This window comes from Marmota monax, unplaced genomic scaffold (assembly GCF_021218885.2).
Source record: "Marmota monax isolate L192 unplaced genomic scaffold, Marmota_monax_Labrador192_F-V1.1 WCK01_AAM20220418_F8-fsc00174, whole genome shotgun sequence".
NCBI classification, from domain to species: Eukaryota; Metazoa; Chordata; class Mammalia; order Rodentia; family Sciuridae; genus Marmota; species Marmota monax.
The window spans coordinates 2,221,706-2,237,784 of record NW_026694860.1 but is presented as its reverse complement, the minus strand read 5'-3'; the positions used below and the strand labels follow the sequence as shown (position 1 = coordinate 2,237,784).

Below are 16,079 nucleotides of genomic sequence, written 5' to 3'. Positions count from 1 at the left end.
AACCCCACCACTACCACTAAATGTCCCTTGAATAAATTTCCTGTTTTCCCTACATAATGCCATTTCCTTAGTTTTATTCCTTACCACCACAGAAATGGCTTTCCCTTCTTGCCATTCCTGAAAACTAACTACCACTTTGTTAATTATACTTTGGATGATAGTAGTAATGTTCTTTTTTAGGATATTATCATTTTTATAGGGATATATAAAATATTTTTGGAAAAATAACATATCTATTTTTCTTTAAGCTTATTCACAAAAGATTAATCAAATATGATGAAATAAATCATGGTAGATATGTAAATAAGACTTTTTATTAAAAATAAAAGAATCATATGTCTATCAATAAGGACTAATTGAGTAGACTATAATATATCCATAAAATGGAGTATGTACTGCTATTTAAAAAGTAATGAGTAATATATCACTACATGTTATGATAACTTGTAGAATCTATTAAGTAAAAAAAGGAAGGTGGAAAAAACTGCTCATAATAAACTAACATTTATCTAAGACAGGGGAGTTCTCAAATAAATAAATGCAATATGCACATATTGTTCCATTTAATAACATACATTTAAAGTGGAAGACTAAACCAAAAACATTTCTTAAAAGGTTACCATCTTTGGGGTAGAGACAGAATGAAAGTAATAAGGATAAAAGGTGGACTTCTCAAAATATACCTTGATTGGTTGGTTTGACATTGTAACTGTGTAATCACTTAATGAAATAATTAAACATGTTAAATTGAAAGCAATTACTAACAATTAAAAGCAACATTAAATAAATGGAGCTAACTGCATAGTGAGTTAGTGGCATAACATATAAAGAAGAAGTAATGGAAATCATTTTAAACACAGTTAATTTTATTGATTGTATGATTTTAGGGGGATATACTTTAAGGACAAGAAAGAACAGCAAAAATTTAAAAATACAAAACTGCCCTCCATAATAAAATTACTTATGGTGGTATTGGCATAATTACCAGCCTTTGAATTTACACGTTAGTATAAAGAAAAGTAGCAATTATGTTAGTGTTATTAAGACAAGGAATTTTTGGCATGAGAAAAAAGTAATTAAAAAGATAAGTCTAATAAGGTTAAGTTATATAAAAAGTATAGTGTATAAGTTGAATTGGAAACTGTCAATATGGAGTCTTTATGTATTTTTGTTTTAGAAGATCACATGGGAACCAAGGTGAATTAGCACATTGTTGGTGGGATTACAAATTAGTACAACCACTCTGGAAATCAGTGTGGAGATTCCTAGGAAAAACTAGGAAGGAAACCGTAATATGACCCAGCTATCCCAAAAGAACTAAAATCAACCTACTACAGTGTTACAGTCACTTCAATGTTTATAGCAACATAATTCACAATAACCAAATTATGGAATCAATCCTGATGTCTCTCCATAGATGAATGAATCAAGAAAATGTGGCAAATACATACACACCCACCCCCACACACATATTTATACAATGGAGTTTTATTTAGTCATGAAGAATGAGGAATGAAATAATGGCATCTGCTGGTAAACGGATGGAAATGGAGAAAATTATGCTAAATGAAATAAACCAGACTCAGGAAATCAAGAGTTGAATGTTTTCTCTATTATGTGGAAGCTAGAGCAAAATAAGGGAAAGAAGGCCTGGGGTTGGGGGGGGGCTCGGATATCATAAAAATTGGGGGAAGATCAGTGAAGTAGAAGACAGAACAAGAGAGGGGGAGAAAGGAAGGAAAAGAGGAAGAAATATGGAATTAATTTAACATAATCATGTTACTACATATAAATATGTACCAAAGTGAATTTCATTTTTATGTGTATGTAGAAAGTACCAATCAAAGGTAAATAAATAAAGGAGTGAAATGAAGTTTAGTAGAGGTGGTAGGATAGGGAGGAGGGAGGAGGGAGGAGGGAGGAGGGAAAGAAAAGGGGTGGGGCAATGGAGATTGAAATAAAATTTCTTGTATATATCATTTTGTCAAAATGAACCCAAATGCTATGTATAATTATAATGATCTTATTTTTAAAAAAATTAAAAATATCCCACAGAGACACTCAAAGCACATATTATAAAAGAAAAATTGATGAATTGAATCACATTAAAGTTTAAAATTCCTTGTACAACTGTGTAATATGTGACAATGAATCCTTCTAATATGTTTAATTATATGCACCAATAATTTTTTTAAACTTCTATGTATCAAAGTGCATAACCAATAGAGTCAATATGGAGTCTATGTATTTTTGTTTTATTCACAGAATGGGAGTAAATATTTGCAAATCATATATATAGTAAAGGGTCAATATGCACAATGTATATAAGAAACTGAAGCAACACTCAGCATTTAAAAATATACATGAATAAAATGAAATGAACTCAAATAGACACTTTTCCAAAGAAGATATACAAATGGCCAATAAGCACAGAAAAAGATTCTTATTTGTATAAACAAAAGTCAACCAAGTGAGATACTGCCTCACACCCATTAGGATGGCCACTGTCCAAAAACAAAATACATAGTGTAAGTCAGGATGTGAAGAAGTTGAACTCTTGTGAACTGTTGGTGGGAATGTAAAATGTTGCAGTTACTATGTCAAACATTATAGTGACTCCTCAAACATTTTTAAATAGAATTACCATATGATCCAGCAATTTCACTTCTGATTAAATGCTCCTCAGAATTGAAAGCAGAGTCTCAAAGACATATGTGTACACCTGTGCTCATAGCAGAATTGATTGGAATAGCAAAAATGTGGAAGCAACTTAATGGATAGATTAAAAAGTCTCACAAATATTGAAGTATCATTCAATCTTAAAAAAGAAGGAAATTCTAACATATGCTATAACGTAAATGAATTCTGAGGATATTAATGCTACATAAAATAATGCAGTCACAAAAAGGCAAATATTATATGATTCCACTTACATACAGTATTGAGAAGTAGTCTCATAGAGACAGAAAGCAGACTGGTAGGGTGGGTACCAGGGGTTAAGAGGAAGTAGGAAATGAGGAGTTACTGTTTAATGAGTACAGTTTCAGTTTTGCAAGTTGAAAAGAGCTCTTGAGATGGATGTTGATGATGATTGCATAACAATGCAAATGAACTTAATATTACAGAAATGTACACTTAAAATGGTTAATATGGCAAAGTTCATGTTACAGGTGTTTGACGAAAATTACAATTTTAAATGAATCAGCCAGAAGTGGTAGTACTCTCTGGGTAATCCTGGCAGCTCCAGAAGCTTAGGCAGGAGGATTACAAATTCAAAGCCAGCCCCTGGCAAAGACGAGGCACTAAGCAACTCATAGCAGAATTGATTGTAATAGCAAAAGTGTGAAAGCAACACATTTTTGCTATTACAAAATAGTGAGATCCTAAAATGCAAAATAGGTCGGAGGATATGGCTTGGTGGTTGAACCTAAGTTCAATGACCAGTACCAAAATAATAATAATAATAATAATAATAATAATAATAATAGCAACAACAACAACAAAAATAATGATAAAATATGTATAGTAAAGAAATGATTAAACACAGAAAAATTCTTAAGGGGCATTCCAAGTTTGCAATAAATGTAATTTCAATTATTTGAATCGAATTCAAACAGATAATGCCTCTAGGAAGCAAGTACGAAGTAAATGCTGACAGAATATTTTATGATGTTAAGAAACCATTTTTAGATGTGATGATGTTGATGATGGTATTGTGAGTTTTTTCTAAGTGATTTCTCTTTTGAGATATAGTTTATATTTACAGATAAAATGATGACATGAGAATAGGCCTCAAAATAATCTGATAACAAAGGAAATAGTGGGAATGTAGATAAGATTGGTAAGAGTTGGTAATTATTGAAGCTGATGTGTGTGTGTACACAGGGCTGCATTTTATTATTTTTTTCTACTTTGTTCTTGAAACTTCCCTTAATAAATATTTCTTTGAAATGATAATGATTAAATATTTAACACTTGTTAAATTTATGTTTACATGATCCATTATACTATTCTATTTTTCTCTATGTTTACATAACAATCATACAATAATTTTTAAAAAATCCTTCACCACAATGGTCCATCCATATCCATTTTTTTAATCACTCCTCCATTGTCTACAGGGAAGTATAAATCCTTTCTGATGACAAATGTAGCCTCTTATGACATTGCATCCAAGGACGGGACAATACTGAACTAGTTTGTTTCCTGAATATACAATGCTATTCTTGCCTCTGTGCCTTCTCATATACTGTTCCCTCTTCCTTCAATTCTCTTCCCCTTTTTTACATCTGATAAACAATTCATCTTTCAGATACATTTGTAGTGATTATGTTCTCCAAAACCTATGCCCTATCTGATGTAGCTCCAGGCAAATTAGTACTCTATTTCTCTGACATGTACAACATTAATCTTTGCCTAAATTCCAATGCATGATAATTATTGGTGACAGGTCTTTCCTGTCCCTTTAAACCGTGTTCATGTAATGAATACTTAGTAAATATTTATTAAATCAAAATAGCTCCTGCTTTAAATATTTTTTTTGAGTGACATTGCAACTAGAAGCAAAGGTACAGTGAAAGAGATCTATTTAATAACAAGAATATTTTTTCATGCTTTGAATCAATAGAGAAAACAAACCAGAGTTGATTAAAGTGGTTATTAGGAATTTTGTTTTATATCAGAATACAAAATTATTCTTGTCAAACAGCACATTATTATGACTGTGGTCCTAAGATTAGGAAACACAGAAAGGAAAGAATTTAAGCACAGATTATTAATATCATGTAGACAGTAGATTACCAACCACATTCATGTAGATAGTAGATGCACTGACCATATTCAGAGTGCCTCTTGAAGAGAATTGGGCATTACAAAGGATATGTGAAACACTGATTAGAAACACTATCAACATTTCCAGATTCTGTCCATACTTTTCAGTGATGATTTTAGTGACAATGTTGCTTCTCCTTTTTTTCAGTTTACTTTTTAAAAAATTGATTTATACAAATACTTTTAAAACAGTAAGATAAGAATGTAAATCATCTGCCTACCACTCGTCCCCTGCCCGAACTCCACTATTTCTACCTCTTCTGGTATTTGTTGCATTTCTAGATACAATGTGCTCACATGGCCCTTTTTTTTTTTTTTCACTGTTCAGTGCATAACTTTTAAACTTCTTTTTACCTTCTGCATAAGGAAGAGGAAGCTTTCTCCCACACAGCCTGTACCCCAGTCACATACATAGGCATTCCTGACATGCATTCCTCTACTAGAGTAGGTTTTGAGCAACCACATCATCACTTTTACTTCTCTCTCCTCATTTTAAGTTAGTGTCTGGCACACACTCAAGGGAGGCATTAATCTTTATCTCTTGAAGGAAAGAATTTCAAAGACTTTGGGAACGAGTTTTAAAACCATCAGACACTATATGAAAGAGGTCTCAGTGGTTTTCCAGTAAAACCATAGGGACTCATAATCTTGTTAACATTTTAAATTTTTTCTTCTCTAACTCTTGTCATCTGGGGCTAACTTATTATGGAGGGGCTGGTTTTGCCATCATTTCTGTAGGATGTTTTCATTTCACCATTATCTTAGGGTTTTCTTTCTCCTCTATCTTGCATGGAGTCCCTTGGTTCCTTGATCCTATTACTTTTATTTCTTGGCCTATTCATTTTTTCTGGAAGAGTGCATGAACCGGAAACCTCCTAGTAAAGAGTGAAGAGGAGATAAAGGTTGTGCAGATATGATTATCCAGCTTCTAGTTATTTTTCAGGAGTTTGGTACCACTTGATTCTTTGTCCTTGGTCTGTTCTTCTATGTGGTAAGCTGTAGGATTTTCTCTGTGGTCTCAGTGTTCTGAAATTGCACCATGATACAGTATGGGTCTGTATGCTTCCACTTTGCTGATCACCTACTGGAACTCCAGTCTAGAAATCATACCTTCCTTAACATGTGGAATTAATTCTTTAAAAGTTTCTTATCCAATTCTCTCCATTTCTCTGCTTCTTCTGGAATCTTATTGATAGGATATTAAAACTCCTCGAGTAGTTCTCTAATTGCCTTTATTATTTTTGCTTTTTCAACTCTGTTTCTTTTTTTAATAATTACTTTTTAGTTGTAGTTGGACACAATACCTTTATTTCACTTATTTATTATTATGTGGTGCTGAGGATCGAACCCAGGGTCTACGCACATGCGAGGTGAGCGCTCTACCACGGAGCCACAACCCCAGCCCTCAACTCTGTTTCTTAACACTACCTCCTACAAGTTTTCCCCAAGTTTATCTTCCAAGCCTTCTATTGTATTTTTAACTTCTGCTAGCGTCTTGTTAATTTACAAGACTTTTTAATCCTCCAAATATTTTTAATAGCATTCTATTCTTATTTCTTATATATAATGTCTACTCTTATGTCTCAAAAGTCATAAAAAAGTAGATTTAAAAAAATATCTTTTTAAAAAGTGTAGCGCTTCTGTTTCCCGTAACTCTTTTTTTTTTTTTCTATTTTCTTTGGCCTCTGTCTTTCATATTTTTCTCAAACTTCTGTAGCTCCTGGGCTATCCACTTACACTGAATAAAATATGAATTTTGGTTTATAGATTAAGGAAAAGTTGGAGAATGTTAAGTGTGAATCTCAAATTGTGCCAGTTTATTGAAGTCTCTTCTGGGCAGTCATATTTACTAGAAATGGCTCTCTGGACTACTTCCTGGAGAACAGAGGACCAAGGCGAGCGTTCTAGAAGCCAGATTCGGGAAGAAGGCTAGGAGGTAAAAATTCAGTATATGTTTTTAACTTAGCTTCCATTTTTTTTAATGTAGGGCCCTTCATTTAGAAATCTTTTTTTTAAAATTTATATCTAGAGATTAAAATTCCCATCTTGTGCTAAGGTGTGGAGGTGCAGTTCTCACCTGAGTTGAATGGGAACAAAGAACTGAGAGGCAATTCCTAAACAAGTTCTCCATCCACCCTTTTAACTATATCACTAGCCTCATTTCCATAGGTTACTGTTGCTGCTGATTCCTGAGCTGGGCCTTTTGCAGATTCCATGGTACAAATCTTGTTGCTTCTTACCTTTTCCCCCTTCTTGTTTGGGTTTCAGATTTCTCAGGTCTATTAGCCTAATCATCATTCACCTTCTGCTCACCAGCATCCCAAAACTATGCTGCTCTTTCCTCCTCTCCTTTTCTCCGGTTGCCTTATGCCACTGAAAAAGAACCTTTTATTTTTATTGTGGCTAAATGTACTTTCACACCAACAGTTTTAACCAGAAGTTATATCTTTTTATTGACTTTTGCTGCCAATAATAATGTGTACCAAGCATTATTTATAATAAGAGTAAATTGTTAGACCTCAAATTGGAGTGGCAATATACAGGATCCAGAATAAAGTCTGAAATTTTAAGAAAATAAAACTATTATTTTAAAGAATATGCTTCATCATAATCTGCAAGGAGAATTAGGCAGCTTCTAGCTGGGATAAATGTGCTTATGATCCTGGAAACGTTGTGGAATTCTGTTGGTATGAACAGTGGCAAACAGATTTAAAAGTTTTCTTTAAAAAATGAACTCATTAAAGTTAGTCCTTTTGATTGCATATGAATTGAGTAGAAGCAGTTGTCTCATCAAGAAATCTTGAGCAGAGCTGGAAGCTCAGAAAAGGGTTAGGATTGTTTTTATTTTTAAGAGGAAAAACATCTGGTTTTGATTTTTATGCCCTTCCCTCCAAGTGCTTTTAAATATCTTTAAAGATGCCTAGACATATGATAATCTCGTCTCCATGAAATAATGAGGGTTTAATGACTCCCTTAAGTATTCAGGTACCTGCTTTGCCATCGGAATAGGTTGTCCCATATTTGTACCATGTCTCAGATTCAAGTTTATTCAAATTGTTATTTTGGTATCAAACTGTGTGACTTAAGAATATGGTACAATGAATCAAACAGTTGGTGGCCATCTGCCTCTGATTATCTAATATACAGATTCATCAGAGTGACAGAAATGAACAATTGAGAATACCAAATATTGTAGAGGTTAAAAAAAACTGTGGAAAAAAATAGTGGAAACTCTCATAGTAATATAAATTAATAAGGGGCTGGGCATGTGGCTCAAGTGGTAGCGCGCTCGCCTGGCATGCGTGCGGCCCGGGTTCGATTCTCAGCACCACATACAAACAAAGATGTTGTGCCCGCCGATAACTAAAAAATAAATATTAAAATTCATTCTCTCTCTCTCTCTCTCTCTCTCTCTCTCTTAAAAAAATAAAATAAAATAAATTAATAAACCATTAAGGCAAACATTGGACATAACCTGACAAACTGAAATATGTACATACCCTTATGCTCTCATCTATTCCTTGAAACAAACCCTGAAAAAAAAACCACATGTACATAGAATACAGATCCATGAATGTTCACTTTGGCATTGCTCATAAGAGCCAGAAATGGAATAGCTTAATGTCTATCAGTAATTCAATGGATGAAGGAATTGTGATATATTCACATAATGAAATAGTATGAGGCAAATCAAAAAAGTTGTTCTAGACATAATATGGATGAACATCACAAAATAATTCTTAGAGGATGATTCCATTCTCATAAAGTTCAAAGATATGCAAAACTAAACATTAGTAGTCTGCCTAATAAGCAATAAATTCATCCTCATGTTAGTTTGGTAACATACAGGTTCTAAAACTGTAAATAAAAGTAAAGAAATTATTGTCTCCCACTTCTGGGTGAAAAGAGCCAGAATTATACAGACATGTGGGGCAGAGATTTGGGGGGTACTGAATAGGTATTATTTCTTTCCCTTTGGTAGTGATGGCATTGTATATGTTTTTAAATTTTTACATAATTTTCATATACCATTCTAGTTTTGATATCTCACCATTTTTTAAATTGCCATAATTTGCCTGATCTTAGAGACTTTTTTTTCTTTTACTGGGAAACTTCTTAGTGTTCTAACAGTGTGTGGCAAAGAATTTTGACAGCATGTATACTTTTTTGATTCAGATCTTTCATTGAATAAAAATATAATATTACCAATTTCATAGTCTTCACACTGCAATTCAAAAGAGATATTCTATAGGTAGGTGATGAAAAGGAAGAGATAAAATTAGGTCAAATAGAGGCTTAGTTTTCAGGGCAGGTAAGGGTTTGGCACACAATGGGCAATAAAAGCAGAATGTGGGAGTTTGTAGTGACAAAATAGGCAGTGGTTGCTGCTACCAGGGCTGACTCAGGGAGTATTTCTCCACCTTTAATCTTAGGGAGAGTTATTTATCATAGGCCACCTGGGAGATAAAATGTGGGTATTGTCAAAGTTAGGGGTTCCAAGACGTTTTCCAGTCAGAGACATTTCGGTATGTGGTTAATTCTGTTTGAGGATGTCTCCCTTGGGAATTTCATCTTAAATCAGTTCAGAGAGCATTGGATGGAGCAAAGAGACCATGCTTAACCTTATTCCCTATAGACTGTATATCATGCCAGTACCCAGCACAATGTGAAATCATCTCTTATATGTTTATTTTTCAGCAAATATTAACAGCAGATGCTGTGTCTGAATCTCTCCCAAGAATAAGGCTTCAGGTCAGCATACAGCTGGGAATGATTCTGAAGAATTCTTTGGTAGGCCAGCAAATAAATATACACCAAGTAGAGAAAGACTTCTTGAGCCCATGGTGTGGCCTATTTGAGGCCAGGCCCAGAGGATTGGTGTGGCAAGCCAACCAGCAGTGACCAGGTTCCCACCATGAAATAATCCTACTGTATCTTGGTCCCTCTATCTTTATTGAAAGCAGTCTTAGCTATCAACAGTTGCCAAGTTTCACAAAATGAAACGCAAAGTATTAGGGTTTGCTGAGAATATCTGTATCTCTTCTGCTTACAAAGGCACTTGTGCGAAGAAGGGAGAAATCCGATCTAGTAATAAACACAATAATGTAGCCATATTACACCACAAGATTTAGACAGGATCAGCTCCCTAGTTTTGGTTTTGCGTTTGTTGACCACATGATCTGGAACTAGTAATGCAACCTCTCTTAACTTTTGATTCCTCGCACCTAAATGCGGGTGATCTGTTTATGGGTATCCCATTAAACTCATGAAAACAAAATGAGGTCATAGATGCAAAACTGCTTTGTTGACTGCAAGCCCTTATGGTAAGGACTATTTTTAATCTTTTCCAATTATGCAGTTGATATTTATTATTCGTTAACCAAAAAACAACAAGAAAAGAACAATCCAAAGATCAAAAGTGCCTGAGGTTCAAAAAAAAGTCTCCATACAAATCTTAAGACTCCAGGAGTGACCACATTTGACAATTTGGGGCTTATCTTTATACATTTTATGATTCGTGTGTGTTGACAAAAAAAAAAGGATTATAGCCTACTAATCTGTAGAATACTATACAGAAATTTTTAATAACATAAATTGTTATATACTGACATAGAATAATATTTTATGTGAAAAGTTACAGAACAACATTTTTAGTGCAGTCTTTTTTTTTCCTTTTCTTTTTTTTGCAGACAGAATAATAACTACCACAGGGAAGTGAATATTGCAATTTGCAAATGAGGTACTTTTACTTTCTATCTTACACAGTTTCCACTATTATAATTTTTATATGAATATATTTTTATCTCACATATATTTTCACAATAATTTTTAAAACCTGCAAGAAAAGAGAAGCGTACACCAACAAAATAAACACAATATGATACTACTGAATATGTAAGTATACAGGCTACACCTGGGAAAAAAAAGTTATGAAAGGAAAGAATACACACACACACACAAAAAAAAAAAATTGGAACTAGGCACAGAGGCACATACCTGTAATCCCAAGTGCTTGGGAGGTTGAGGCAGGAGGATCACAAGTTCAAAGTCATCCTCAGCAATTTAGTGAAACACTCAGCAACTATGCAAGACCCTGTCTCAAAGAAATACAAGGACTGGGGATGTCGCTCGCTCAAAAGTAAAATGGCTCTGGATTTAATCCCCAATAAGAGAAAAAAAATAAATAAAAGGAAAAAATGGAAAATAAAATAAAAGAAGCAAAATGAAAATAGGCATGATGTGACTTTTCAAAATACTTTTTTTTAGGAAGTGGAAAAAAACTGATCATGCAGCATCACTGCCAACTTTCTTTTTAAACATGACTCCCAACCACAGGATATTCAGCCCTTCTGACTAGTTCCTTTTAAGGGCCCTGTGCAAAAAAATGGCAAAATAGAACCCAGTACAGGGGTCTGCCAAGAGAGGAAGAGCTAAATACAACCAGTTTAAAGTCTTCATATTCCATTTCCTAAAATGTAGAAATCAGTCATAAATTTGAGGAATGGGCAGGAATGACAAGCTAATGGAAGACAAGCTTCCCTGAAAAGTGCTGGCATTATCAAGTAAGAGAGTTTACAATAAAAATCACAGATGTCATCGCTCTCACTAAATTCTTACATCCTTTCCATCAACAAATCCTGTCATGACCATGTACAAAATCCATTATTTACCATTTTGATTACTGCCCATCCAATTCACGTTTGCTCCTGCCTATTTCCACTGCAGTGACCTCCTGTTAGTCTCTCCACCTCCACCCTAGCTCTTCCTCTTTTCCCTGCCATACCTTTCTCCTCAAAAAAAAAAAAAATCTCCTTAACATGTAGAGAAAATGAAAACCCAAACCTTAATATGATTCCAAGGCTCTGTCCTATTTGTTCCTTCCTTATTTTTCCATTCGCCTTTAAGCTTCCAACTAAGATCTGTCACACCTTAGCGTCTTTGCACATCCTTTTTCTTCTGCCTGAACTGCTTTGCTCCCTACTCTACAGATTTCAGTTTCTCACGACTTTCTCCAACCTCTTCCTTCCTTACTCTAAATCAAATCACAATTTGCATTTTTTTCCAGTAATTATTTGTATGGCATGGATTTTATTTGCCTTTCCTTCTCTGCTGAAGCTGCTGTATGACTGGGTAGGGGGTTCATAATACTACCCTCTCTACTGTTGTACATATTTTAAACTTATCATAATAGCTTGAAAATGTTTCCTCGGATCTTACAAACTAAAAGCAATAGTTATTGCCTGCAGTTATCCTAAATTACTTTTCCAACTTTATGGTTTTTGAAAATTTTCCTTTTCATGGTTAATTTTTATATAGTAACCATATTAGAGCCATAAAATGCTGTTATATTTGAAAGACCACAGAAGGGTTGACTAGAAGTCCAGCATGCTGGACTTACATTACAGTATGCTGCAACCTGCACAGCTGAACTCTAGAAACCTGTGAGGGGCAACAGGGGATTAAGAAAGACACACAAACATTTACAAAGAGAAAGCTGGGACCAGGTGGGACACCGACCTCTGATGGAGGAACAGTGACCCAGACCTAGCGCAGCACGTTTATTATATAAGTTTTATCATCAAAAGGTTTTCTGTAGGAAAGTTTCTGCAAAGCAGGCAGGCTTGAAGTTCACAGGGCTTAAAAGCAATTGTAATTATCTTGTTATGCTCAGAATTCTCTATCCCTGTCAGCTGGTGTCTGAGCTCAAAGTCAAGACTGATATAATTCCATGCCTTTGCACAGAACTTCCTCAGGCAAGGCATCATATAGCAACTGAGCAATCTTGTCCTGCACCTTTGCACAGAAAGTTCCCAGAGCAAAGCACAGCCACAGCTCTGAGACAGTCAAAAACCATGACCCAGGTCACTGTTCTCCACAATGGTACAAGCAGGTTAGAATGTCACAATTTTTAGGTTCCTAATAAGCTGCTATTGGCAAGGAAGTGAATTTTCAACTAACATCAGATAACTTAACAGAAAGGTCTGAAGCTGAACTGTTTCATTTTTCTCACTACTGAAAGCAATAACTATTGCTTTTAAAAGACCAAAGTGTTTTATTTGAAAAGAACCCTAGAATAGGGATATAAGACTTCTAATGTAGTCTCTGTTCATCATTTTGGGTGAATCATTTTTTCTCAGTTGTTTGTTTAGTAATTCATATAATAAAGAGATTAATATTTCAATTCAGATCTAAAATCCTACAATTTAAAAGGGGAGAAAATAGCCATAAATAATATCAATGGTTTTTTATGAAGCAAATAATTCAATATTTCAAAAGAACTTTTTATCTATTAATTTATAAGGTCACAACCCAGGAGAGCTATTTATACCAGAAGAATCTACAAAGCCAAGAACAGGAAGCATTACATCTCCTTCAGAAGATTTGATACTGTCACTCTCCTTCTTTCTGTTAACATATTTGTGCAACATGCTGTAGTACTGGTCCTTTGGATTGAAAGTATACAGTGTTGAAATTTGCTGCCAGTCTTTAATACTTGGGGTGTTGTATTCTTTTGGATGTGAGCACTCAAAGAAACATTTAATATTTTCTTTTGCCAATTCAGTGGCATGCTCCTTGGCTTGACTTTTAAAGATCTCCTGCTCATTCTCCAAATAAATTTTCCAAAATTTCAGCTGCAGAAAACTAACTGGAGACAGGCATCGGCAGACAGATGTAAATATCACAACGACGATAATAACAGCTGCTATGATGATCCAGCCCAGCACCTTAAAAAACACAATAAATATCAATTTTTAGTCACTCTTCAGAAACAAAAACAAACTTACAAATCCTCAGATAAAATTTAAATTACTCACCAGCTAGCATAGTGAACAAGCCAACAGTCTTTTAAGTCTTAACCCCTTAAGATTAAGGAATGGCAGAAACTTCCCCAACTCCTCAGTACAATTGCTTACTAGGAAAGTCAGGCACAGGCCAAGTCATGTCAGAGACCCAGAAGGAGCCCATAGGTCTGTCACTCCCCCTAGAACTCAAAATGTGGATTTCCTACAAATGAACACTCTACAGAACCTCTGAGCTTTATAAGCCCAGAGGCAGCGTGGCTGGTGGCTTTAGGTCAGGCAGACCCATTTTATTGTACAGACCCATTTAATTGTGATAATTCTGCTGCTTTCTCCTGCCCAGACAACTTAACATAGATTCTCAGTTTTCGCTCTACAGAGGAGATAATAATACTCCTGCAAAGTTGTGAGAATAATTAGGTGGTAAAGGACCCAGCGCAGCCGGGGCATGCCTACTGTCACCCTCCACCTTTCACCACAGCGCCAAGTACTATATGAGTGCTTTTTCTCCTTTTCGTTGGTTTTATTGAATACTTGCCTATGGGTACGTTAGAAACAGGCGCTATTCCAGCTTCTCTTTGGGTGACACCTGTCTGGAGAAAAGTCACTGAATTCTCCTTCACGAGGTCGCCCTCCTGCTCCTCCCAACCCGCGTCCAGCGCCAGCGCCTGACCTGCGACTGAGCCTTGAGTTCCTTCAGGAGGTCTTGGAGGTCGGACTTCTGGTCCTTGCTGCAGGGAACCAGCGGTAACTGGTCGGTGCAGCCTGTGCGGTTTCTGCACAGGTACTGCTCCAAGACCTTGCTCCCGCTGGCTGCGCATTCATAGAATGAGCCCCCAAGCAGCGCCACGGCCACCCAGGTGAGGGGTGCGAGCGCTGCAGCCACGCTGATCTGCGCGAACACCTGCGCGCCCCGCAGCCCGGAGCTGCACCTCACACGGGCGCCGGGCGCGCAGCAGCCGGTCAGTAGGCGCCACGTGCGAGAGCTCAACATATAGCCCAGGAGGAAGAGCACAAGCGCTGGCACCAACAGGAAGACCAAGCCGTAGGGCAGGTTCCAGGTGGCGCTGCAGGGGCACTGGAACACCACAGTGGAGAAGATGCGCTCCCCGCTTGCGGTCAACAGTGTCACCAGGCCATAACCCAGCGCGCTACTGTACTTGAGGTGCAGGTCCAGCACTGTCTTAAACTTTTCCATGGCTTCTCCTAACCTAGGGAGCCGTGGACAGGCCCAGAAGTTTCTGTCACTTTGCTGCCCTGTTTGTCAGATGAATTGGGTGAACTGGGTCTGGGGCTTTCCAAATTCTGCTGAGAAGCAGCTTTCAAAAAGGGAAGAGGGCTTCTCAGGTCTTTTGAGGTTTCACTTTCTCACTTCAACAAAACCAGCTCTGGCTGACAAAGCTATATACTACCCCTGTTGACTTTGATCTCCCCAGTACCCAACCCTTTCTAAAGGCAGAAGCACCTGCTAGCTTTCTCCTCCAACTCAGGAACTCTGTCAGAAGAACAGCCCTGTTCAATTGGTCATTATCTTTGTTTCCTTCAGTCAGACAGCAAACAAGGGCACTTTCATTGCCCTTTCTGATCAAAGCAGTCACTGAGCAAAAAAGGGGGAGAAAACCCCCAGAATTTCCTCTATATTATAGTCATCCTAGTTTCTAAGCCAACTTTCAATTCCAAAAGTACTGATCATTTTCAGGAAACGTTTGAAGACAAGTTTTTTTCTTTCATAAACTAAATCACACCACAACCCAGAACAAAGTCAAGTTCTAGTACTTCCATGTTATTCTGTCCCCTTCCTGAATAGAACCACTAGCTTCCTTCATATGAACTCTTCTCTCCTAATCTCCCACATGGCATTAGACTGAATATATTGAATTCATTTACTCATCAATGCAATAAGTATGATTTTTTTCAGATATGCCATAACACTGTCAGTTTCTGGGGGAGTGTCAAATTGTTACTCTGTGACCACCAAGTTGATCAGCACAGAGAGGATAAATGGTTGTTCAAAAATCATTAGTAGAACAACAACAACAACAACAAATCAAACTCCAGCTACATCTAATACGTTGTTTGCTCTGCCTTCAGTTTTCTCAAGACAGCATTGCTCTGACACAAACTGTAACCACTTCCGTGACACTGATCCTTACTTTGGTTTCAAAGTGAGGTGAGTTACACTTGAAAGAACATGGGCCTGAAGTTAGGTGCATTGGGACTGTGTGTCACTTTATGTGTTCAACAAGTTAGCTTCTCTAAGACTCAGCATCCTTGTGGTGAGCCACCCATGGGCTGTGTGTGTGAGCTGTGAGCATTTTGAGCGCACAAAGCAGACTGGACTGATAATGCTGCTCTGTCTGGGCTGTGCACATAATGTGTCCCCTTCGTTTGTCCTGCCTTTGATCATCACACAGCACATGAGATGGACGTGATCTTCCAAGATGTCAG

At 36.5% G+C, this 16,079-nt stretch overlaps 1 protein-coding gene across 1 annotated transcript; it reads right to left on the bottom strand.

The window, feature by feature from the left end:
- Window positions 1-12,310: 12,310 nt before the first annotated feature.
- Calhm6 (calcium homeostasis modulator family member 6) lies at window positions 12,311-15,041 on the bottom strand. The gene is made up of 2 exons (XM_046426451.2): window positions 14,305-15,041; window positions 12,311-13,556 (listed from the first exon to the last, which is right to left on the bottom strand). The coding sequence occupies exons 1-2, from the start codon at window positions 14,827-14,829 to the stop codon at window positions 13,134-13,136; spliced, it is 948 nt and encodes a 315-aa protein (XP_046282407.1). The 5' UTR covers window positions 14,830-15,041; the 3' UTR covers window positions 12,311-13,133.
- Between the last annotated feature and the right edge of the window lie 1,038 nt (window positions 15,042-16,079).